The following is a 27,129-nucleotide window of genomic DNA, read 5'->3' on the forward strand; positions in this document are numbered from 1 at the left end:
AACATCATTCTAATTTCGGCTTTTCGGAAGATGTCATCCAAGAAAACAATGACATCCCCCCATAAACCAGCAAATGAATAGAGGCAGGTTTCTTGCCTGTTCACTTACTTGGGCTCTCTGCCAGCTAAGATCATCTGGAAGATGCCCACACAGGCACCTCTCTTGCCTTCCCAGTACTCAGGGTTGGGGTCCAGTCTCTCGAGGACATCAAAAGCTTTGGCTGAATAGTAAAACTGGCCCATCTGCATAAAGGAAGGTATTGGGGTGATACTTGTAGCCAAAAGATGGGATAGAATGAAACCAAACATAAAGACACCACGAAACAGAACTGTGTGAAACAAGTGCATGGGTAACGACAACATTTTCAGTTAGCAAATTAGATAGATCCCAGCTCCATATTAAAACAAGAAAAAGGAAAACTTCCATTTTGGTTCATGAGTTCTATTTAAGTCAGCTTACCTTCAACTATTCTGTCTTCAATAGTATAACATCTTTTCTACATATAGTCTAGTTATGCTGTAATCAACACGTTCATCATTTCTTCTAATTATATTCTAATCCTGGGACAAACTCTGATGACTGTGATTTAAACTGGATATTTTCAAGTCCCCTCAACACATTCTATAAATGACTACCATCACTCATTCCTTGCTAATTTGATCAGGTTCAACCTGAGAGGGTGCTTTTTCCCTGAACTTGTTCCCAAATTCCCAGATCGCCTACTAAACTAAATCTTTTCAACATTTAATTTCAAAATAACTTAATTTTATTTTGATAGACATCTTTCCCAAATATACTACACATTTCCATGGCCTTGTAGAGCACGCTGAATACAATTAAATTTTGCTTAGATGAGTTTTCTTTCTTTTTTTTCACCTATGAAAGCTAGCCTCAATTTTTTTTTATCGCACTTTAAATGAAGGTTGCAGAGCAAATTAGTTTCTCATTAAACAATTAATACATATATCATTTTGTGACATTGGCTGCCCATCCCACAACATGTCAACACTTTCCCCTTTTCAACCTTGAGTTCCCCATTACCAGCTTTCCTGTCCCTTCCTGCTTTCTTGTCCTTGCCCCTGGGCTGGTGTACCCATTTACTCGTTTTATTTTATGGGCCTGTCTAATCTTTGGCTGAAGGGTGAACCTCAGGAATGACTCCAGTACTGAGTTAAAAGAGTGTCCGGGGGCCATACTCTCAGGGTTTCTCTAGTCTCTGTCAGACCAGTAAGTCTGGTCTTTTTTTTTGTGAGTTAGAATTTTGTTCTACATTTTTCTCTAGCTCTGTCTGGGACCCTCTATTGTGATCCCTGTCAGAGCAGTCGGTGGTGGTACCTGGGTACCATCTAGTTGTGATGGACTCAGTCTGGTGGAGGCTGTGGTACTTGTGGTCCATTAGTCCTTTGCACTATAGATGACTTTTCCTGATGGACATCATAAATGTATAATGTTACCAATTTTGCTGAAGGCTTCAAACTGTTAGGCAATCTTTTTTACTCAGTGTGGTTTAGTTAACTTCTCCATTCCTGTCAACTGTTGTTCTAAACCTTTGCTAATCTCTTGAGACTTCAACTGCATTCTTGGCTTAGCTTTATTCTAAACTTCACAGGGAAAACAGAGCTTTCCTCCCTTCAGCTCAAATCCTACTTATACCTTCATTCATCCTTTCTGCCCACCTCACAGGAAAACCAAAACCAAAACCAAACCCACTGCTGTCGGTCGATTCCGACTCATAGCAACCCGATACGGTTCCCAAGGCTGTAAATTTCTACAGAAGCAGATTGCCACATCCTCTTCCCACAGAGCCACTGGTGGTTTTGAACCGCCGACATTTCGGTTAGCAGTCGAGTGCTTTAACCACTGTGCCACCAGGGCTCCTTACCTCATGGCAAAAGGTGTTCTTCGCTTTTAAGGTCAGTCCTTTTCCTATGTTCTCTTAAAAATATTTTTTATTGTGAAATAACATACAGAATGGTGCATAAACACAACTGCACAGATCAATGACTAATTAAAAGGCCAATGTAAGTGCAACCACCCCCCAGGTCAAGAAACAGAAACGAACCCCTGATAGCAAAACAGAGGCTCTCCTGTGTCACTGCCAGGCCACACCCGCCCCTTCCCCTCCAGAGTAACGACTACTCCCACTTTTACGGCCACCAGGTCATTGACTTTATGGTTTCATCAAGTATGCATACACCTCTAGACAATATGCCTGAGCTTTGCCTCCCTTAGAACTTGATCTATGTGATAGTCTTTGTCTTGCTTCCATTAACGTTATGAGAGTCATCTAGACTGTTGGATATAGCTCTGGTTGGTTCATTTTTTAAAAAACTTATTTTGGAATAATGATAGATGCTTATGAAGTTGCAAAACTAGAACAGAGAAGTCCCAAGTACCTTTCACCAGTTTTCCCAATGGTGACATCTTACGTAACCATAGCACGCTATCACAATATCAAACCCAGGAAGTTGACACTGGCACAATGTGCGTGTGTGTAGGCACGTGCCAGAATTCCTCCATGCCTGAAGCGAATGTTTTAAAAGCTTTTAATCTACAAGACAAGGTTCCTGGGTGGTGCAAACAGCTTCCGCTCGACTGATAACCTAAAGGTTGGCAGTTCGAACCTACCCGGTAGTAAGCACTGTAGAAGAAAAGCCTTGGTGATCCGCTTCTGTTAACATTACAGCCCAGAAAACCCTCTGCAGCACAGTTCTACTCTGCACATATGGGGTCGTTATGAGTCGGAATTGACTTGATGGCAACTAACAACAACAATCTATAGGACAGGACCCAATTCCCCTCGCCTTCTTGCTTAGCCAACTCCCTACACACGCACACACGCGCCCGCGCACACGTGCCCGCGCGCTCACACACACACACACACACACACACACACACACACACACACACACACACACACACACACAGAGCCAGCCCTTTACTAAAGCTGACTGCTTTTTTATTCCCTTTTTCGGTTTCTTTGCCTTTGCTGTCTACCATCTGTACCTTAGTACTCCCCAATGTGTGGTTTGCAACCCCCTGCTCTTCTCCCTTCACTTCTTTTCTTTTCCTGGGTAATCTCACTTTTTTCCAGGGCTTCAATTACTATTCAAAGGCTAAGGACTCCCAGTCTCTGTCTCTAGACAGCAATCTTAAGCTTCGGAACCAAACTTCCAACTACCAGATGTGTATCTCTGCCTGGACGGTACCGAAGACTCACGTTCTTCAGAGATCTGAAACCTTCTCTCTAAGCCATTATTCACACACATATGAAACCTGAAAGGCTGCCCAAGTCTGAGGTCGGTTCATTCATAAAAGGACAATCCCCTCCCCAGAAGCGTAAACGTAGTCTCCAGGACCCTCTTCGCTGAGATTTAGCCAGCACAGCGGTGTGACACTGGTCTCACTCAGATGCACCTTGTAGCAGTCGTTAGCAATGAGCTGTAAGAGGCTGAAGGACTCGCCGGAGGTTTCCATCTTGAGGTAAAGTTCCCAGGCCAGTCTTGGTTTCTTATTCATGATATCTACAGAAAGAAACAAAGACTTTTGCCTTCTGAATGTAGAAGACAGACACTTCTATATCTTGCTAGTCTGTGGATTTGGTTCTACACTGCAGATACACAAAGTAATGGTAGAATACATCATACTTGGAGAGCTTACAATGCTGGTGGTAAAGCTGGTTTCCCAGCAGAATTCTACCATATGTGAAGTATCTAAGTTAGGATTCCACATAAATTATGTCTGTTTAGATTGCGCTGATTTCCAGTAGTTCGCATTTTGCTCACGCGCCTAAAAGAGGACACCAGTCACTCATCCACTCCTACTCAGAAAGTTTAACCTCCCTTAGAACAGCTGAGTGCTAAAGTCTTCCTGTGACCACAAAAACTCAGTGAGCACTTTAAATCTGAGTAACATAAACAAAGGAAAGAAGAGAGGGAGAGGAAGAGGGAACAAGAAAGAGAGAAATCGCAGGCTATATAACGGACAAAACATGTATGTTTTTGGCATTTTGCCACTTTTCAGGCCTGCATCACAGTGAAATGGTAAAATTAATGTAACGGTATCATCTCACAAAGCCCACTGCCAACTGACACTCTGGCAACTTCAACAGGCCTGAAGGAAGAGCATGGCATCTTAGAACTACCAGTCCGTAAGTGCTAGGCCAATGGCATTTGGTAGAACTAATCACAGGGTAAACTTTTACAACACCGTGTAACGCGACCCTGACTGAGTATATTAACAACACTTAACTTCAGTGCTTACTCATTCTGTCTATAAAGCAAAATTAGAAAATGGTCAATGTAATTTCCATCCACAAGATTATGTAGCAGAGAAGAAAAACGATTTCCCTGTAATATTTAAAAGAAGACTCACAGCACCGAGCTAACCAGCTGAGGTAAATGTAATCGTTCTTCAACTTCTCACTTTGGATCAGGAGAAACACCTGCAAGAAGAGGAAAGAAAGAGAATGAACATGAAGATGCTTTCGTGATAAAAACGTGTATTATCGGCTTACCTGAGACTGATGATTAATGTAGCCTGTGGATGACAAAGAGGAGCCCTGGTGGCACGCTAGTTCAGCACTCGGCTGCTAACTGTAAGGCCTGTGGTTTGAACGCACCAGCCACTCTGCGAGAGAAAGATGTGGCAGTCTGCTTTCATAAAGATTAGCGCCTTGGAAACCCTACGGGGCAGTTCTACTCTGTCCTATAGGGCCGCCATGAGTCGGGATCCACCTGAAGGCACACAACACCCCCGATGACTAAATCCTATAAAGTCTGTAAGAAAAAGGAAGGGTGGAAAGTAAACCCTGAAATAACTCAGAATATAAGAATGAAAACATCAGAAATATACTTAAGTTTAAGACTCTCAACTTACACATGGTACACGTTATCTATCCAGTATTACTGGAGTATGAAATATTAGAAATAAAATAACTATGGCTTGGCTCATGAAATTCTCAAACTCTGAATACATTTTGACTATTTTGGTGAAAATCTAAGTATCTTTTCTTGCATTTTTGAATATTTAAAAAATTAAAAAAACAATACATTCTCTTGGCAAAAGATTCAAACGCAAAAGGAAGATGTGAAGAAAAAGTCCTTCTTCACTGCTGTTTTTCAGTCCCGTGAGGTCACCACTATGAATATTCTTTACATATCCTTTAAGAACTCTTAATAATATGCAAACAGACACATATTTTTCAAACAAATGGGATCAAAAATTTATCTTCCTAACCGGAAGTTACTGAGCATTACTGAACTTGTTTTTGAACTGAGGTCATCATCACGAGCATCCACTTTCACACTGAGATACAACAGCACAATGCCTACACTGTTTCTAGGCATCTCACTTCCTCCTCTGCTGCCAGCGGCCCTCTCGCCACTACATCACTCTACCAAATATTTATTTAACGTCTGTCTCCTCTATGCTGTAAACTCCTTGAAGGCAGGGACTATATCTGTCTTACTGATGGTTATCCACAGTGCCAGCACGTAGTAAATGCTTGATTTACTGAATAAATATATTTCTTCTTAGAAGCAGATTGCAGGAGCTCTTATTTATTGCTTTAAAAATGCGTGAGGTTAAGAAACTCAACGACCTCAGGTTAGGCTTCATATTTTAACCAGAGAAAATCAATGCTGAACAAATATTCAAGGGCTTAGCCTTCCCGTTATGTACACAGCTTCAGAAGTAAGCTTTGAGAGAGCGGTATTGGATAGCCAGAGTCTTTTTTACATTTTATTTTGGGTTGGAGTTATGGTTTCAATGTTGAGGCTGCTGAAAAGTGAAGTGTCTGAAATCAGAGGAGATAGTGACACAGTCTATATTCTCTATACTAAAGAACAAAATAATCTCTGCCACTCTTTGCAGCTCCTAACAACACCTGGAGCGTTCTCCCTACGGAAGTCGTTTCAAATAATTCTTTGAATATACATTTTAATATGCTCCTGAAACCACTCTAAAGAAAGTATCACCAGCAATGCAAACATTTCCTTAAGGTGTAAGCTCTCTAACAACAGGAGTCCCACGGGAGGCCATGGGAAGCTGGTAATACCAGAGTTAAGTAAAATAAAATTACCTCTGTGTCAACTTTGGAAAGTGCTCAGAAGTACCTGAGAGCTATAATGGAGTGTTTTAGTCAGAGTTCAGATAAAAAGAAAAAAAAAATGTGCTTTGTAACATACCTTTACAAGCCTGAATAGCTGTCATGAATGATATTCTTTAAAAAAATTTTTTTAAATAAAATATTGAAAATATAGAAAAGATTATAAAACACAAGTAGGAATAAAGAGCAAGAAACAATGAATAATTGTGTACCTACCACTAAATTTAAGAGAAAAAAAATTACTGTTACTTTTGAAGTCTTTGGGATGTTCCTCTCCACTCCCATCCCATTCACTGCCCCTCTCGGAAAGAACACTATCTGAAGCATGTGTTTACAATTCCCTTAGTTTCTTTATTGTTTACCGTATTTGCACACCTAAACGGTACCTTTCAGTTTTGTGATTTTGAACTTTATATAAATAAAATCATACTACATATATTCTTCTGCAACTTTTTTTATACTCAACATTATGTTACGGAGATTGACGGATTGATTCATTTATATATTCATTCAACAAAAATATACTGAATTCCTACTAAGAATCAGATACTGATCTAGGCATTTGGATACATCAGTGCACAAAACAGACAAAAATCCCTGTCCTTAGGAAACTTACATTCTAGCTAGAGGAGACAGATAATAAAAAACGTAAGTATATTAAATAGGTGGAGCCCTAGTGGCCCAGTGGTTAAGAGCTCAGGTTGTCGAGCTAACCAAAAGGTCAGCAGTTCAAATCCACCAGCTGCTCCTTGGAAATCCTATGGGGCAGTTCTACTCTGTCCTATAGCGTTGCTATGAGTCGGAATCGACTCGACAGCAATGAATTTTTTATATTACATAGGCAAAGATTTCTTACCAGGATACAAAAGTTGTTATTCATAAAAGAAAACATTTTAAAATTAGATTACATAAAAATTTAAATTTTCTACTCATCAATAGACAACACTAAGAAAGTGAAAAGGTAAATCACTTTGGCAGAAGACTTGAACGGGGATTTCATAAAAGAGAATAGCCAGTAGGCAAAAAACATAGTAATCAGGGAAATGCAACCTAAATCTATAATATAAAACCTCTACACATCCACCAGAATGGCTCAAACAAAAACACAGACAATACCAAGTGCTGGCAAGGATGTGGAGTAATTGGAATTCATATACTGCTGGTATTGTGTAAGCTGGTTCAACCACTTTGGAAAACTATTTGGCCATATGAACTAAAGCTGAACATACACATACCATACAAACTGGCAATCGGTATTGGGCATATTCCTCTTCTAGTTACATGCCAATAGAAATGCATACATATATTCACCAAAAGACACATACAAGAATGTTCGTGGTAGCAATATTTCTAACAGCCAATAACTGGAAATAATCCAAATGTCAATTTATAGGAGAATGGATTAAAACTGTGGAAAACTATACAGTGATGAGAATGAATGAAGAAGAGCTACAAGCAACAACATGGATGAACTTCATCGTGGACGAATCTCACAAATACAATGTTGAACCAAAGAAGTCATATATAAGGGTATATGTTGTATGATTTCATGTATATACATTTCAAATTCAGACAAATCAAGCTATGGAGTTAGAACTCAGGATAGTGGTTAGCCTTGCGGGGAGGGGTAGTCACTCAAAAGGAGAAGAGAACAGAAATATAAATAGGGTTCTGATAACATTCTGTTTCATGATCTGGGTACTGATTATATGGGTATACTCACTTCATGAAAATTCATTAGACTATGTACTTATGATTTGTACACTATTCTGCACGTATGTTATACTTCCATAAAACTTACAAAAAAAAAAAAAGGGGAAAACATGTAATATGATTAATAGGGTGATAAAATCTGTATGTTTATTCACATTGTAGTTTTTAATGTGACCTAAGAACAAAGGAACCTCTAATAATCTTTTACCCTTGACCATTTTATTTCAGTGAGAAAAAGACAAGCAAGGATGTTTCCAGACAGAACCATGCAGATGCTTTCAAAAGCAGGTACCCACCTCCTCACCCTCGCTGGTATTGCCTGTTGCAGCTTTGGCTTGTGCATAATTAAAGTTAAAGATGTCATCATTGTAGAAGTAACTCTGAAAAACAGCCTCAAAACAGGTCACATTGAGCATTAACATATAAAACATAAAAACATCAGTTACACCAGATAAACACAAAAACAATCTTAAGGAATTAGCTGATGCCACTAATTCCCCACAGGAACAGGGCCAGTTTTGAGAGCATCTTATTTCTCAGACACATTACATACAGCTGACTGACCTTAAATGAGTTGAGGTAAATCAAGACATCATCAAATTGCTTCAGCAGGAAGAAGCAGGAAGCCATGCACTGCCTCCCTGGTATCGTGTCTGAAATGGAGGGGAAAGAACCCATGTGTGTTCAGCAACTACAAGCTCTCTTTCGCTTAAACCTGAGTTATTTTATAATTTAGAGATAGGAATGTATCCCAACACCTTCTTCTAGATTCTGAAATTACAGACTCTGTTCAGTGGGCAAGAATCCAACACGCTGGAGTCAGGGTACTCTGAGGGACCAGTCATCTTCCTGGGGGTTCGCTCCCAGAGCCCCAGGGGAGCAATGCCCTGCAGGTGCACTGGCCACGGGATTCTCGGGTCTTTCTCCAGGGCTCCAGCGCCTGCCCGCTCAGCTGATGTGGCCTGGTTTCCATCATCACTCGCCTAGGACAGCCTAGCACTCCCCATCTCAAGCGCAGAAATCACTTGCCTGGAACCACCTGATTCTGACCCAGCGTTATTTCCGACAGCAGAGTCTTACCTGAGGTAGTAGGGGATTACCCTTGCCAACAGCACACTCCATCTCCCTAACTCCATTCAAATTTTTTCCATAGCACTCATCACAGTCTGGGAAACTATATAATCTATTTAGTTATCATGTTTATTGCTTGTCTGTCTCCATAGACTGGCAGTTCCACAGGGGCGGTGGTTTTTGGTTGTTTTGCTCGCTGCTGCATTCCCATCACCTCAATAAACTTTTGTTGCATGAATGAATGAATGAAATGGAGGAAAATATTAACTAAATAAACATTTGAAAGAAAATAAATATTCAGGGGTGATAAAGTATATAACCATCAGTTCAGCGTGAACTCTGATGAGTCAGAATAAATGCTGGTTACATACTACCGCAGGCAGCCGCGGCGGTCACACTGGCTATCAGCCTTTATACGGCCTTTCTCAGACCCTACCCTGAATCTCGGCTGACGAAACCCATATTTTAATAATAAAACTGAAACCGCAAAACTACAAGTGGCAAATATAGGTGAATACTGTATCACTGTGAAGTATGAAAGCACTTTCTGAGCTTGATACCCATGTAAGAAATCATTACAGAAAAGAAACATTTTACTAAATAAAATAGCAACCCTTAGGACAGAGTAGAACTGCCCCACAGAGTTTCTAAGGAGCGGCTGGTGGATTCAACCACCGACCTTTTGGTTAGCAGCCGTAGATCTTAACCACTGTGCCACCAGGGCTCCAATATTTTTATATAGGAAAAAAATACTGTAGGCAAAGTCAAAAGGCAAATGACCCACCAGAGAAAAAATATCTTCGACATGATAAAATGTTATACATAAAGAAATACTGACAAATCAATAAAAACTAATATTTAAAACTGAAGACTAAATCAAACTTTTAAAACGCTCATGAAATGAAGAATCCATTTATTCTCCTGTATTTATTCTCTCATCCCACTTCAGCTGAGGCGCTGACGAGAGTGTATTCCAGCCTTCTCTCCTATTCCTGACCCTCCACTTTGTAAGCGGAATCCCCCCAGATGAGCTCCTGGACAGGGAACCAAACCTCCCCGGCAGATCCACACTCAGATCCAGTCATGAGCCATGCTCCTGTGTGCAGACTGCAGACATACCACATTCACTGGCTGAGCCTCCCACCAACTGGAAGAACTGCTGGGCGATTTTCATATGATCCCTCTGAAAAACAAAGCAGAGCCGATACACAGGAAGAAGGTAAAAATATCTCATTTGTATGACACTTTATGGTTTTAACCGATTTGTCAAGATTTCACATATACCTTTGTTAAATGTTGACAAAAACTATACTAATTCTTATTAACATAAGCACTTAGAAAATGATAACCTGAAACTAAATTAAAACCTACTTAGGGTCAGACAGAAAAGATGAAAAAAATTCCAATCCCCCAATTCTATCCTAACAGTACCTTTACTTAGTGAATGCATTCATTTATTCAATCCACAAATATTTAATGTTTTTTTTAATATATCAGACCCTGTGGTAGGAGCTAGTTGTAACAATGAATATTTACTAAATAAAATTGTGTATTCAACAACCATTTACTGCCTATCTACTGTATGGGCACTGTGCAGTGAGTTGGAGATACAAAGATTTATTTCAGGGGCTCGGCTGCCAACCTAAAGGTCGGCAAGTTCGAATCCACCAGCTGCTCCTTGGAAACCCTGTAGGGCAGTTCTACTCTGTCTATAGGGTCACTATGAGTTGGAATGGATTTGACAGCAAGGGGTTTGGTTTTTGGTTTTTGTTCCAAAAAAGAACTGAATACAGCAAGCATATTAAGACAGATAAGAGCTTATCTTTAGACAGCCTTTTGATGCTTATAAAAAGTTTTCCCAGAGAAACAATGATCCCCATTTTACAGATGACAAAATTATAGCTCAGAGAGACCCAAGGGTGGACAAAAAAGTCCTGCAATTAAGAATGAAGCAGCGTGATGATCTGTTGCTGCTGCCATCAGATGCAAGGCTCCTTTTCAACAGAGCAGCAATTCTTAGAGTCCAAGCTGCTGCTTCTTTTTGTTTCCAAGTAACATACAATTCTTTTTACAACGGAATCTGAATTGAGGGATATGGACAAATGAAAGGAACTGCAGAAGAGCCTATTTGTAAGCTTACTGCCAACTGCATCTGATGTTCATTTTGATCTTTTCCACACACGGGAATTTTGCAAACGATAGGCTACCAGTGACTCACCGACCCCATTTCCTGGCCAAGGGCTGCATTGACGACTCCTTTGAGGATATACTCCTGGAAAATGGAAAAACACCGATTAATCTGAGAGGAACATAGAACTATGAGATATCTTTCCTGCTGAATCGTTGTGTCGACTCAATGCTTGGTATGTATTAGCTGTATACAGCTTACCTTGTCTCTGTTCTGTCCCTGGCTAAAATGATAGAATTAGGAGACTTTCACTTCAATTCTCAGGAAGCAAGTGTCCATATAATGGAATTCGTCATGTTTGTAAATTCTCATTCTTAAGCAGAAGTAACTCAGTGGAAGCTTCCAGCAGATAAAGTTTGTTTTATTTCAATCCAACGGGAAAAAATTAACAGTAAAATGTTTCTGTAACACTTTTTGTCACCGTATCAGCCCTGCCTTCCTCCATGGCCACATCATCTGCATTATTTCCCTCTGCCAAACACTCAATAATCCTCTCTTCCTAGTGATTCTGTCCCTCAGAAAACAATCCTCTGCTTCCCATGTGTAAGCTATTCTCTTTCGGAACGCTGGGGCTTCTCTTTCAGATTTGGTTCAAGTCTTTAAAAAGTATCCTCCTCAGCAGTTCCACCAATTTTTAATTTTTACATGAGGGCTATTTTTATATAGGAGAGCTCAGGAAAAGAACAGTGTGGAAGATGCTGAAGCTTTCAATACACTTGAGAAATACACCTGTTTAGACCCCATGGGGCCCGGACACATTTTCATTCATTCACTCATTCACCAATAATCGGAATGCCTGCTATGTACCAGGCACTGTACTTAGTTCTGGCCACGCAACACAGACACAGTCCCTGACTGCAAGGAGTTAACAGTGTAGCAGGGGAGACGGACAAGTTATAGACAATCACCCCAGTGAGATAAGTACACAGGTAGTCCCTTGACTTACGAGGCGGCTCCATTCCAACGACTCTGTCCTAAGTCAGTTCTCACATGTTACCAATACCTCGTTTTTTTGTTTTTTGCTTTAGTTTTCATTATTATTGCCTTTTATTATCAGTATGGGGGGTTAGCATGAGAACGATAACATCAGCAAATTACACGCTGCAACACCGTATGTAGTACGTATTACTAATGACAAGAGGTACAAACAAAATAAAAAACGGACAGTCGTAAGTGCGATGGTCCTCAGTGCAGTCTGTGGGAACTCGGATACGCTGGGAGTCAGGGACTACCTGTACATACCTAGTCGTTAGCTTCATCACAATATCGGATTTGAATATGTTCAATTCTTAACGCTTCTGAAGAAATGGCCACAAAGAAGGGAATTTAAAAACATCAAAAAGTCCAGAACATTCACTCTCTTATCAAAAGCATCACTACAATGGAACATGGAGTCTAGATCAATATTTAGGGTCTTTTCTGGGATTCTACAAGAAGGAATCTCCTCTACCATGCCTTTTGGCTATGTTTCTGAAGTTCTACTGATTTTCAAGAGAACTTGGTTACTAAAAACATAAAACACTCTTAATTACCTGAGGGGTAGTAGGTTCCAGATCCTTAATTAAATTATAAGCTTCTTGCACATCATCTGAAATATGAGAAATAAGTAGTTACCTAGTCTGTATTCCAGCAAACTCTTCTGAAGCAGTCCCAGAAAGATACAATCCTTTAATACTCAAGCATTCACGGGAAATAGGACGTTTTTACCTGACCTCTAGCTCTCGATCAAGTTCAATGTTGAGTAGTTATCCTAAAGATAATCAAATATCCTTAGAAAACTTATATTAAGTCAGGAGGCACCTAAAAAAATGTTCACGTTAAGAATATGAACTGGGTATCACATACCAAAGAATTATTGTTACTTTTGTTAACGGCGATAATGGCACTGGGGTTACAGAAGAAAAATGACCTTTTAAAAAAATATATATATATATATATATATGTAGGAGTGCAATGATAATTAGTTTGGAATTTGCCTTAAAACATTTCAGCAGGTAAGAGAGATCAAAAATATAATTTTACAACACCAACAACAACCAAAAAATGTGTACATGGTTACACACGTATGTACAGATGCATGTATGTGTATGTACACGTATATTGTGTACGTGTGCACAGATAAATGTATCTATATGTATGTGTTTATGCATGTATGTGTGTATATGCATATATACTCATATATATAATAAACCACACGGGGGCACAGTTACAGATATTTAGACATAACCAAACACCTTGCAGGACTGGTTTTCTAGGTTTGAAGTCTTAGGACCATAGTCTCGTGGGACAACTTGGTCAATTGGCGTAATATAGTTCATAAAGTTTATGTTCTACATCCTAGTCTGGTGAGTAGTGTGTGGGGTCTTAAAAGCTTGTGAACAGCCATCTAAGATACAACTATTGGTCTGTTATTTGTCTGGAGCAAAAGAGAAAGAAGGAAATCCGAAACTCAGAGAAGTAACTGGTCTATAGGACTGATATTCTACACGAACCATGGCCTCATCTACACTGAGACCAGAAGAACTAGATGGTACCTGGCTACCACTACCTACCATTCTGATCACGGCCACAAGAGATGGATTCTGACAGAATGGAAGAAAAAACTGGAACAGAACTCAAATTCCTGAAAAGTCTTACCTACTGGAGCAGTAGAGACTAGAGGAACCTCTGAGGCTATTGCCATGAGACACTCTTTAAGCCCTGAGGTCACCTTTCAGCTAAATAACAGATTGGCTCATAAAATAAAGAATATCCCCTGTGAATACTGTATGCCTTTAAAAAATCATCTGCATGAGGCCAAATGGTCAACAACTCTTCTAAAACAAAGATGAGAAGGTAAAGGGTCAGGGAAACTAGATTACTGGAAATGGAACAACCAGAATAAAATTAATGAGAATGTTGATACATTGTAAAAACTGTAAACAACGTCACTGAACAATATGTGTAGAAATTGTTAAATGGAAACCTAACTTGCTGTGTACACTTCCACCGAAAACACAATAAAATACTATTTAAAAAAACAAAAACATTTCAGAGACAAAAAGGGGGGAATGGATGAAAAAAGGCCAGCAAGATCTTGAAAATTGTAGAGTATGGGATGAGTATTTGGGTACTCATTACACTATTCTCTTTACTTTCGCATATGTTTGAAAAATCCCATAATAAACATTAATTTATAAAATACATAAGCTATTCTTTAAATTCTTGTTCAAAAGCATATTTCTTTTTCCCTATAGATCTCAGAGAGAAAACTGTTTGCAAGTTCAAGGTCTTATTTTACTAAACATTCGCATCTTCCTCAATGAGGATATGCTGTCTGGTAGTGTGCACGTCACCTAAAAGGCCCACGCCCCGAGTCTGCGGTCCCCTGCGCCCCGAGTCCGCAGTCCCGCACGCCCCGAGTCCGCGGTCCCCCACGCCCCGAGTCCGCGGTCCCCCATGCCCTGAGTCTGCAGTCTCTGACAAGAGTGTCCCACAGACGCACGGCCGCTATTCCCCTGGGCCCATAACCATCCAATAAAGGGCAGTTTCAGGGATGCGACTAGCAATTAGGGCAATAACTATCAATTCTCTTTGAATCGTAACATTTCTCATAGGAGATCATAGGTACAGAGAAACAGAAAGGCAGAATACCAGAGCAAATAAAAAATTAATGATAAAAAAACAGAAGTGGGAATGTACATGGTACATCAGAGAGAACCAGGAAGAATGGAGCAGTTGAATGGGGAGGCAGGAAGAACAGTGGGAAGTGAAAGAGAAGACGGGTGGAGAGCAGAGGACAGGAACCCAGAGGGGCATGGAAACAGGATGAGGAGAACAAGGCTGCGAGCAGAAAAGAGGATAAAAAAAAAAGCACAAAAAACCAGCACCAAGAAATCTGTTCTGTCCTATGAACCTGACGCAAATATAGTTTTGGAAGTATTAAGGAACCAAAACCTGTTGCCTTCGAGTCGATTGCGACTCAGAGCGACCTATAGCAGAGCAGAACTGCCCCAAAGGGTTTTCTAGGCTATAATCTTTACAGAAGCAGATCACCAGGTCTTTCTCCTGAGGAGCCAGTGGGTGGGTTCAAACTGCCAATTGTTTAGTTGGCAGTCAAGTGCTGAACCACTGTACCACTAGGGCTCCTTATTTAGAGACTAAAACCAAAGACCTGGTGCCGTAGAGTTGACTGATTCCGACTCCCAGTGACCCCACAGGATGGAGCAGAACTGCCCTATAGAGTTTCCAAGGCTGTAAATCTTTACGGAAGTAGACTGCCATGTCTTTCTCCCATGGAGCGGCTGGTGAGTTCAAACTGCCAACCTTTTGGTTAGCAGCCGAGCACTTAACTGCTGCACAACCAGGGCTCCTATTCAGAGATTCCAAAAAAACCAAACCTGTTGTCGTTGAGTCGATTCCGACTCCTAGCAACCCTATCGGACAGAGTAGAACAGCCCCATAAGGTTTCCAAGGAGCAGCTGGTGGATTCGAACTGCTGACCTTTAGGTTAGCAGCTGAGCTCTTAACTACTGTGCCACCAGGGCTCCATTCAGAGATTGGATGTTCTAAAATCTCCTGTTACAAGTAAAAGCCAGACAAGCTCTTCTTACCTTGGCGAAGGTAGTAAATCACTAAGTTTAGCCTCGCTTCAGGAATGACATCAACCAGGGGGGGCAGAACCTGCAAAGCCCCTTCACCTCCCCGGAAAACAACCTAGAGAGAGAGGAATTGTGTGATTATGGCAACAATCAGGCACATACTTAGTGATGGAGATAATTAAGGAGCTGCCACAGACAACTAGGTGCATGACAGCCAACTGAAACACCTCTGGGAATCCAAAGTGTATCAAGAACTTCCATCATTTGCTGAATTTATTATTGTCAAGCTATCGCCTGTGCGTCTTAGCCCTGTTCTTTCCCGCTCCTGTTTCTGACTCTTGACAGCCCGGAAATAAATATTTCTTTTTCGCCCTATCTAAAATCTATCTCCACTATTACCCTCTATGCCTTTGTCTTTATTTTTATTCACAGCACTTATCACTCCGTTTTACTTTGTATTTTTCTGTTTGTTGGTTACATCCACCGGCATAAAGCTCCACGTGACACAGAACTCTGGATTTACTGTGTATACTCCCATCCCACAGATCTAGGGCCAGTATAGTAGGCACTCAATTATTTTTTGGAAGAACAAATATAGGTTTGAAAATTTATATACACATGGACATTGACCTCACTGAAAGTCAGCCTTATCTAAATTGTAACAGGCGTAAGCAACAAAGTGAAAACATGACTTTCATTGCAGACCTTTCCTTTTCTCCTTGTAACAACTGCAGAAAACTCGTTTATGGTACCCAATAATTGATGAAACTTTTTCTAGACAGATATTCTACAATAAAAACTCCACGAAGGAATTTCCATAACCTTTCTGAGACTACTTTCTCATCTCTAAACGGCATTAGGAATGTCTTCCTTTCAGGGTTATTATGAGGATTAAACGAGTTAACATAGCAGATATCATTTCATTTCATTAATTCAGTAAATACTCGTTGGCACCTACTCTGTGGCTGGTACTATAACAGGCAGTGGGGTTACGGCAGGAAGAAGTCACTCCCCTGCCACCATGGAAGCTACACTCAGGTGGGGAGGGACCTTCAAATAGCACACAAATACGTATGCTGTCAGGTGATGCTAAATGCTATAAAGAAAAACTAAAAAAAACCCACAAAAACCTCTGTGAAAGGACACTGTCACTCACTGTCGTATTCCCAGAGCCTAGCAGTGTCTGGCACACAGTAAATGTTTCACAAATTAAATTACAGAAATCCAGACCTCAGGCATGACTACCCCATCTCTTCTTCCTACCTCAAACGTCAATTCGGTCATCTTTTTCTTTGTTCTTGTCTGAGATGTTCCCTTCTTCTGCCAAGATTAAGTCCTTCCCCTGTGCCCTTGACCTCATGACCTCTAACTCCATCAGCACCTTGGTTCTGCATGAACCATGGCCTCTTCAGGCCTCCTGAAGCCCTGGCCCCTTCTCAACTTTAACCGTACACAAGGGTTTTGGTTCTCTCGAAAACTTTTCCACTTGGTCCCACTGTTCCCTCTGCAAAGTGCCCTGTTTTTCTTCTTTTCGCAAAGCCACACTTCGAAAGTATGTGGCCTACTGTTTCTTCTTTCTTCTCATCCCCTCACTCTCTGACCCCCAGAAAACGGGCTTCTGCTCTCGGCACACCAGTAAACACACTCTCAGAAGTCACGAATCACCTGTTAGCTAAAATCCCACAGGCTTCCTCGGTCCTCTTGCTCCATGACTGTCTGCAGCTCTGACACTGAGGCCACAGGATGACCGTGAGAACACTACCACTTACCAAATCCATCCTAGCAGCTAGGCACCGGGTGAAGAAGCGCCTTCCACACGTTACCTGATCTACCCTCAGAGAGAAATAAGGTAGGTGCTATGATTTCCCCCGTCCCATACACGAGAACCTAAGACTTAGCAATGCTGAGTGACTTGCCCAGAGTTACCAGCTAGTACATGGCATAGTGTGATTCTGACCTCAAGGTAACTTTGAAAGTCTGTGCTCTTCACAAGCTTTGTACTGCCTCAGTATTTTCCAAATTTTTTTGAACTATAAAAGTAGTATGTGTTCATTGGGGGAGGAAACTACAGTATTACAAAAGGAAAAATGAAAATGTCCACTGTTATGGATTGAACTGTGTACCACCAAAATATGTGTTGTAAATCCTAACCTCTGTGCCTGTGGTTATAATTCCATCTGGGAATGGGTTGTCTTTGTTATGTTAATGAGACAAGATTAGTGTAGGGTATGTCCTGAGTCAGTCTCTTACAAAATATAAAAGGAGCAGATCAAGGAAGCAGAGATGGGAGAGGATAGATGCCATGCCCCTGAAGATCTCCAAGGATCCAAGGAATAAGGACCTTCCCACAGAGCCAACAGAGAAAAAGCCTTCCCCTAAGGCTGGTGCCCTGAATTCAGACTTCTAGCCTCCTAAACTGTGAGAAAATAAATTTCTGTTTGTTAAAGCCACCCACTTGTGGTATTTCTGTTATAGCAGCACTAGATAACTAAGACAGGCACGTTCTCCCTTCCCTCTTTAATCCCACTCTAAGGATAATCCTTGATATGCTCCTTCCCATCATATGTGTTCATTCAGCGATTCTTTACTCTGGCTGCATATTACATCCACCTGGGAAGATTTTAAGAAAAACACTGAGAGCTGGGCCCCAGCCAACCACTAATGAGACTCTGTGGGGGTGGAGGCCGGCATCAGTATTTCCAAAGGCCTCCTGGTGACTGTAACAGCAGCCAGGGCTGAGAGCCACCGCTTTATGTGACATTACACTACCTAGGCGCTCTTTCTCGCCTGCCCTTTCCTGTTGCCTTCGTGACTCTTCTTCCTCCAGTGCCTTAAACACAGATGCTCCTCGGAACCACATTTTTCTCTGTTTTTAATCCTTTCTTTCGTATTTAATTGTTAGGACTTCAGAAATCAAGTTTCTTATGATAACACGTACATGTCTTCTCCACTCTTGATCTCTGTCCAAGTGTAAATTCTACACTACTTTCTCTAACTCATCATTCTCCACAAAAATGTAATCTGGCTTCAATTTAGAAACCAGATTAGAAGTGAAAAGATTGGAGGAAGGAACCCATCATAGGAACTATCCAAATAAAACGATCTGTGATGGGGGCCTGAGTTAGAGAAGGAAAGGAGTAAATACAAGACATTGCCAAGAAAGACGACAGGATGCAGTGACTGAGTAGATACCAGAGACCAAGGGGAGGGAGAATCTAAAATGGCTGTGGTTTTGAGCAGGGTACTGGGAGAACTGCAGTGCTAAAGAAAGGAGAAGGAGGAGATGTAGTTATTATTATCCCCATTTTTAGACCAGGAATCTGAGACTCAGCAATATTAAATAACTTGCCCAATGTCCCCAGGCTCTGAGCTGAAAGCAGCTGCTCTGTTTCTCACTACAATGGAAGGACAACACAGTCAAACTTAACCTGAGCCTGGGCATTTTTAGCCATGGCCGTCATAGTCAAGCCCACACGCTCCCCTCCCATACAACTTTACTTCCCACTACTCCCCAGTGCAAGCTTCCTGTTCTAGTAAGAGAAACCTGCTCACCACCATTCACATCTGTCATCCTCGTTCTAATTCCATGTCCTTGCCTAGAATGAACCCTTTAAATCTCAACCATCCTTCAAAGACCAGCTCAAGTTTCACTTCCACCAGAAAATCTTTCCCATTTACTCTAACCCACAGGAAACCCTGGTGGCATAGTAGTTAAGTGCTATGGCTGCTAACCAAAAGGTCAGCAGTTCAAATCCACCAGGTGCTCCTTGGAAACTCTATAGGGCAGTTCTACTCCGTCCTATAGGGTTGCTATGAGTCGGAACTGACTCGATGGCAATGGGTTTGGGTTTTTTTGTTTTCTAACCCACAAGGGTACGTTCCCTCGTCCGTGCCCAAAAAAACTAACATCTGGATCGACACTGCCTTATGCTTCTTTTAAACATTTCATGTATGTATTACTGCCCTCCCAACAAGCATTTCCTTGAGGAAAGGAATTCTATCTTAAACCCACTTTGTCTCCTCCACATCAGGGAGTTCCCTGGACTAGCGTGCTATCTGCTGGATAGCTCCCTTCATTCATCCTCCTAACTGCGGTGATGTACCAAAGCAGGGTAGGACTCAAGACAGTCAAGACCGAAATCTGCTATTCACCAGATTGTGCTTGATGAGTTCTTTAGCAAATTCAAAGGAAGAAGAAGCATTGTCCATCAAGCTTTTGAGTTCTGCCTGAAATTGAAAAATAAAAGGCTTATGGAAATGATAATTGCATAGTTCTTATTTCAGTTACACAATGCTTTATAGTTTACAAAGAATTTAACATGCTATTTCAGTTGATCCTCATGACAGGCAGAATAAATAAACAAAATCGACTATATTTCACAAGAGACACACTTAAAGGACAAAGTCATAAAGAGGATGAAAGTAAAAGGACGGTTGAAAAAAAAACCTAAAAACACAAATCAGAAGAAAACTTTTATATCTACATTAAGAGCATATAAAATATCTTTAAGACAAAAATATAATTTGAGAAAAGAGGATCACTTTATACTGATAAAAGGTTCAATTCACCAGGAAGATGTAACAATTTAAAATTATATACATAAAATCATGTCTCAAAATATATAAAGCAAAAAATGCAAAGAGCTAGGAGAAACAGACAAATTCACAATCATAGCGGGAGATCTGAACACCACACCTCTCTCAGTAACTGACGTTGAGCAGACATAACAAAACTACTAACTTACAGAAGTTTCGATACATCATAAAAAATTAACTTGACATAATGGACATACAAGAAATCTTGCACCACTATTTTCGAAGTATGCATTCTATTCAAGTATACATGGAAAGCTTAGAAAAACTGACCATATACTGCAGCCATAAATCAAGTTTCAAAAAATATCAAAGGAATAAAATCATACAGAATATGCTCTCAGACTACAATGTAATTATGCTATAAATCACTAGCAAAAAGATAACTGGAAAATTCTCCAATTACGGGAAAATTATGAAGTATACTTCTAATTAACCCAAAATAAGAACTCATACTGGAAATGAGAAGTTGTATTGGATACTCAAACTTGGAATGCAGCTAAATCAATACCTAGAGGAAAAATTTATAATCTTAAATGGTATTTTAGAAAAGGCTAAAAATTAATAAGCTAAGCATCCATTCTAAGAATTTAAAAAATTACAGCAAAGCACACTGAAACAAAACAGAAGGAAATAAGAGATAAGTACAACAATTAATTAAAAAAAAAACAATTATGTGAAAGAGAGCATTAACAAAACCAAAAGCTGGTTTTTTGAAAGACTAAAAGAAAAAGAATTGAAAATGTAAATAAAATGGTCAAACTCTACAAAAATACAACTTACCAAAAAATGACAAAAGAAAAAGTAGAAACCATCAATTAGTCCTATAACCATTAAAGGAATTGAATTAGTGATTTAAAACCTTCCAAGTCTAGATTGCTTCATTAGCAAATTCTACCAAACATTTATGGAAAAACTAATGCCAATCTTAAATTCTTCCAGACAACAGAAACATACAGTACCTTCCCCAGTTCATTTAATGAGCCTAATATAACCTTTGTACTAAAACCTGATATGAGCAATAGCAAAAAAAAAAAAAAAAACAAATTAAAAAAAAACCCAAATTATAGAACAATAATACTGACAAGTATTGACTCAAAAATCTTAAATAAACTATTAGCTAAGTGAGTCCTATGATATGTAAAGAAAAGAATACACTATGACCAAGTTGGGTTATCTTGGCAATGCAAAGTTAATTTTACAATGGAAAATATCTCAATGTAACTTGCCACAAAAACAGATTAAGAGAGAAAATTATATGACCATCTCAAAAGATACAGAACACATGCTGATAAAATTCCACATCTTAGCATCATAAAAACTCGAGCAAACTAACACAAGAAAGGAGGTTCCTTCTGATACAGGATATTTAAAAAAAATCTACATTAAACATGACTACCTCAGCTGCTTTCCCGTTGTAAAGGCGAAAATGATTACAGGCCTTCAGGTTGAGAGCAATGGTACTATCAGGAATTTGCTGAAGGTAAACAGCCAGAACTTCTTGAGAGACATCATAGTAATCCAACTTGTAGTAACAGAGGGCCACGTAAACATTGAGGGCAAGGTATTCCCTATTAAATGAAAGAATTAAGGGTTAACAGTTTAAATCTACTTTAAGAAATGTTGTCAGACTACAAGGACTTTTTTAAATGGCTCAGATTGACAGGAAAGCAAAGTTCATGAATTTGCCTTGTGAAAAAGGCAAGATATAATCATTGCAATTTTTTTCTTTTTTCATTGTAATATTTTGCTGTTCCAATATAACTAGAGCAAAAGATGACAGAGAAGAAAGAGAATACCTCAAATTCTACCTGCTTGTGCAGAAAAACTAACATATGTTAGAATTGAGCATAAACGCAATAAGCACACACCACATGGTGGATGGCCAGACACGCCAGGTGGGCTTGATGACTGGGAAGGGGATGGGTGCAGACTGTGAAGGTAAAGCAAAGGGCCAAGAAGGGAGGTGTATGCAAAAGTTTGGGGAAGAGGAGAAACGCAAAGTGGTCACTGATAGGAAGATGGAACATTAATTCTTCAGAATGGTTTATTTCTAATTTTGTCCTCAAGTCACCTTAGTGTCAACAACACTGAGACTGACACTAGCTCATTCTCTCTCAACAGAGACAATATCACCCTTAAAGGGGTGAAAGTGGTTCTTAGGGGAATGTGAAAAAACTGTACTCATTTCACGTGTAAAGCACAGATTGATATACATACAGCACATAAACAGATACACAGTATATGTTGTTGTTGTTAGGTACCATCGAGTCAGTTCCAACTCATAGCAACCCTATGTACAACAGAATGAAACTCTGCCCAGTCCTGCACCATCCTCACAATCGTTGTTATGCTTGAGCCCACTGTTGCAGCCACTGTGTCAATCCGTCTTGTTGAGGGTCTTCCTCTTCTTCGCTGACCCTCTACTTTACCAAGCATGATGTCCTCCTCCAGGGACTGATCCCTCCTGATAACATGTCCGAAGTATGTGAGACGTAGTCTCACCATCCTTGCTTCTAAGGAACATTCTAGCTGTATTTCTTCCAAGACAGATTTGTTTGTTCTTCTGGCAGTTTGTTCTGAGTCCTTTAGAGAACCAAAACCAGTAAAGCGTATACATATATATATAGAGAGATTTATATCAAGGAAACGGCTCATGCGATTGTAGAGGCTGGAACGTCCCAAGTCCGTGGATCAGGATAGAGGCTTCTCTTGATTCACGTAGCTGCAGGAGATGGCGAACCCAAGATCGGCAGGCTGGAGAGCAGGGCTCTTGCTCACAGGCTGTGAAGATCAACGAATCCCAAGATCAGCACATAAGCTGATAGTTCAAGTCCCAAGAATTGGAGGTCAGACAAACAAGAGGCAGCCACAGGATCCAGAGTGAGCAAAAAGCCAGAACATCTGCTTATATTTGGATGCAGGTCACACCCTCAAGGAAACTCCCTTTCAACTGACTGGCTACTCACAGCAGACTGCATCATGGGAGCGATCACATAGAAACACTGAGAATCATGGTCCAGCCAAGTTGACACACAATCTTAACCATCACACAGTCCATGGTATATTCAATACTCTTCGCCAACACCATAATTCAGAGGGAACAATTCTTCAGTCTTGCTTATTCATTGCCCAACTTTTGCATGCATATGAGGCAAATGAACCATGGCTTGGGTCAGGTGTACCTTAGCCTTCAAGGTGACATCTTTGCTTTTTAACACTTTAAAGAGGTCTTTTGCAGCAGATTTGCCCAGTGCAATGCGTCTTTTGATTTCTTGACTGCTGCTTCCATGGGTGTTGATTGTGGATCTAAGTAAAATGAAATCCTTGGCAACTTCAATCTTTTCTCAGTTTATCATGTTGCTTATTGGTCCAGTTGTGAGGATTTTTGTTTTCTTTATGTTGAGGTGTAATCCATCCTGAAGACTGGAGTCTTTGATCTTCACCAGTAAGTGCTTCAAGTCCTCTTCACTTTCAGCTAGGAAGGTTGTGTCAACTGTATACTGCAGGTTGTTAACGAGTCTTCCTCCAATTCTAATGCTGTGTTCTTCTTCATATAGTCCAGGTTCTCAGATAATTTTGCTCAGCATACAGATTGAATAAGTATGGCGAGAGGTTACAACCATCTTTCCTGACTTTAAACCACACGGTATCCCCTTGTTCTGTTCGAATGACTGCCTCTTGATCTACGTACAGGTTCCTCATGAACACGATTAGGTGTTCTGGAATTCTCATTCTTTGCAACGTTATCCATAATTTGTTATGATCCACAGAGTCAAATGGTTTTGCATAGTCAATAAAACACAGGTAAACATCTTTCTGGTATTCTCTGCTTTCAGCCAGGATCCATCTGACATCAGCAACGATATCACTGGTTCCACGTCCTCTTCTGAATCCGGCTTGAATTTCTGTAAGTTCCCTGTTGACATACTGCTGCAGCTGCTTTTGAATGATCTTCAGCAAAATTTTAGTTGTATGGGATATTAATGGTATTTTTTGATTAATTTCCACGTTCGATTGGATCACCTTTCTTTGGAATAGGCGTAAATATGGATCTCTTCCAGTTGGTGGCCCAGGTAACTGTCTTCCAAATTTCTTGGCATAGATGAGTAAACACTTTCAGTGCTGCATCCATTTGTTGAAACATCTCGATTGGTATTCTGTCAATTCCTGGAGACTTGTTTTTGCCAATGCCTTCAGTGCAGCTTGGACCTCTTCCTTCAGTACCATTGGTTCCTGATCACATGCTACCTCCTGAAATGGCTGAACGTCAACCAATTCTTTTCGGAACAGTGACTCTGTATATTCCTTCCATCTTCTTTTGATGCTTTCTGTGTCATTTACTATTTTCCCTGTAGAATCCTTCAATATTGCAACTTGAGGCTTGAATTTTTTCTTTAGTTTTTTCAGCTTGAGAAATACCTTGCAAGTTCTTCCCTTTTGGTTTTCTAATTCCAGGTCTTTGCACATGTCAGCATAATACTTTACTTTGTCTTCTCGAAGTGTCCTTCATTCAGCTCTTTTACTTCATCGTTTCTTCCATCTGCTTTAGCTACTCAACATTCAAGAACAAGTTTCAGAGTCTCTTCTGACATCCAGTTTGGTCTTTTCTTTCTTTCCTGTCTTTTTAATGACAGTATACACATGGTGTTAAAATTTCCTAGGGGGATTAGGGAAAAATGTCTAAATAAACTCCTTAGAGGGACAATAGTGAAAAGAAAGGTAAAGAAACTCTGATCTAGACACTATCGAAGGAGTTCCTCATCTCGTCAGAACGCTAACTAAGCAGATTTGAGCACATGCTGGCACTGGGTCCTCAGCCAAACTAGCTGCAGGAGAAACTAAGAGAATGAAAGTGATTTTGAGTAGGGAAAAAAGGGCATAGACCTGTTATCTAGCAGTATTCGCTTGTATATATCAATGGCTTCTTGGTAGTGAGATCGCATATAGTGGATTGAGGCCAAGCTGAGTTGATCTTCTGTGATATCCTGAAGATTCTGATGAAAGTTCATCAGTTTCTTTTCATCATTAAACTAAAATTGTGAGAGAGAAAAAGACATGTTAAGATCCTCATTAGTGTACGCTCACAGAATCCAACGCTTGTGTTACAGATGTGCAAACTCCTCCTTCTCCTCTGTGTCTCTGTCTCCTCCCTACTCCCTTGGTTCCTTGTCGTCTCTCCTTCAGGGAAAGAATGCAAACAGCCTCCAGAGGCACAGCCTTGGCAATGGAAAGCCTTTAAATTACAGCTAATACAAATTACTCAAAGCTCCCTTCCTCTTACCTTCTTTTTCTTTTCTATTGCTCTCTTTACATTTTCTCCCTTTCCTTTTTTCTATGTCTCTTTCCTCTTAGCCACTAAACAATTTTTATCTGTACTTTTGTATTTCTTTCTCCTTTGGAGGTAACATGGAATCAAAATGTCTTTCTCCTGATGTGGTGTAGTGAATAGATTTTAATTTCCTGTTCTATGTATTTTCGTCCACTCTTCAGTTACTATACATTGTAGGCTGTCAGAGTTCCATTCCAACCTTGCATGCATATTCTGTTAAGTGGTTCTGAAATAATAGCTGCCTTTTGTTTATACGTGGGGTAGAACAGATGTATTGTCTTTGGGAGTGACCCTTAAAATATAGATTACTCACTCCTGGTATAAAGAATGGCTTATACACTTAAATTTTTTAAAACAAGGCACTCTCTACACACACACAAATTAACTCTGAAGCTGACTTCCAGTCTGATCACTGATATATTAGAGACACTTTTTATAAGAGTTATTTAACTCTTGTCTTGATGTGGTAGACAAATGAATGCAGCTTCTACATTCCACAGTCTAAACTGGAAAGGTTCCCTTGGAGCCTAACTTTTCTCATCCCCCGGCACTTTAATTGATGATAAACATCAAGAAAACGTGCTCTAGGTGCCCGGCTACCACCACTGACCACTCTGACAGGGATCACGATAGAGGGTCCTGGACAGAACTGGAGACAAATGTAGGACAAAATTCTAACTCACAAAAAGAAAGACCAGACTTACTGGTCTGACAGAGACTGGAGAAACTCTGAGAGCATGGCCTCCGGACACCCTTATAGCTCAGTAATGAAGTCACTCCCGAGGTTCACCCTTCAGCCAAAGATTAGACAGGCCCATAAAACAAAGTGAGACTAAATGGGCACACCAGCCCAGGGGCAAAGACGAGAAGGCAGGAGAGGACATGAAAGCTGGTAATGGGGATCCCAAGGTCAAGAAGGGGAGAGGGTTGACATGTCGTGGGGTTGGCAACCAGTGTCCCAAAACAATACGTGTATTATTATTTACTGAGAAACTAGTTTGCTCTGTAAACCTTCCTCTAAAGTACAACAGAAAAAACCAAAAACAATAAAACTATTATATGCCAAAAAAAAAGACAGGAAGAAAACGTGCTCCAATATTACTGTTTCACTAGGATGAAAACTGGAAACAAGTAAATTCACAATAATATGAAACTTATTAATTATGGCACATCTATTAGATGGAACACTCTAAGTGTATTAAAATGCAAGGCATAGGTGTGAGGTTCCAAATTCCAAGGCCACTGGCAGCACAGGACTAGGGCAAATGGAGAAAACCTATGCCTTCGAAAGGTGGCACCATTCCTCAGCTTCAACCACCTGCTGAATGTAGAAACGTGAATTTAGTGTTTTCAAATCTTCTAATTTTTCAAGAGAAGCCAGAAATGCAAATGTTTGTATGGCACTTCCTATTGTATAAATTTTTTAAAATTTGGTACACTGTTCTAGAAATACATTTGTGACTCATTTCCAGCCCTTGAACATTTACAATCTCTTCTCTGGAATATGCAGTGGCAGGGAAAAATGTTCATGACACACTTTTAA

At 40.2% G+C, this 27,129-nt stretch overlaps 1 protein-coding gene across 7 annotated transcripts in view; it reads right to left on the reverse strand.

Moving 5' to 3' along the window:
- Nucleotides 1-27,129, reverse strand: part of IFT56 (intraflagellar transport 56) — a 41,468-nt gene that overhangs the window by 3,812 nt on the left and 10,527 nt on the right. For all 7 annotated transcript variants that reach the window (XM_004382390.2, XM_023736896.1, XM_023736895.1 and 4 more), the window contains 12 exons: nt 25,142-25,287; nt 21,654-21,825; nt 19,814-19,888; nt 15,674-15,776; nt 12,614-12,669; nt 11,112-11,165; nt 10,013-10,076; nt 8,387-8,475; nt 8,119-8,202; nt 4,375-4,444; nt 3,418-3,524; nt 109-242 (listed from right to left, as the gene is read on the reverse strand). In XM_004382390.2, coding sequence (XP_004382447.2) covers nt 109-242; nt 3,418-3,524; nt 4,375-4,444; nt 8,119-8,202; nt 8,387-8,475; nt 10,013-10,076; nt 11,112-11,165; nt 12,614-12,669; nt 15,674-15,776; nt 19,814-19,888; nt 21,654-21,825; nt 25,142-25,287 — 1,154 coding nt within the window. The remainder of the gene's footprint in view (nt 1-108; nt 243-3,417; nt 3,525-4,374; nt 4,445-8,118; nt 8,203-8,386; nt 8,476-10,012; nt 10,077-11,111; nt 11,166-12,613; nt 12,670-15,673; nt 15,777-19,813; nt 19,889-21,653; nt 21,826-25,141; nt 25,288-27,129) is intronic.

The sequence above is a fragment of the Trichechus manatus genome, unplaced genomic scaffold (assembly GCF_000243295.1).
Source record: "Trichechus manatus latirostris isolate Lorelei unplaced genomic scaffold, TriManLat1.0 scaffold00093, whole genome shotgun sequence".
Lineage (NCBI taxonomy): Eukaryota > Metazoa > Chordata > Mammalia > Sirenia > Trichechidae > Trichechus > Trichechus manatus.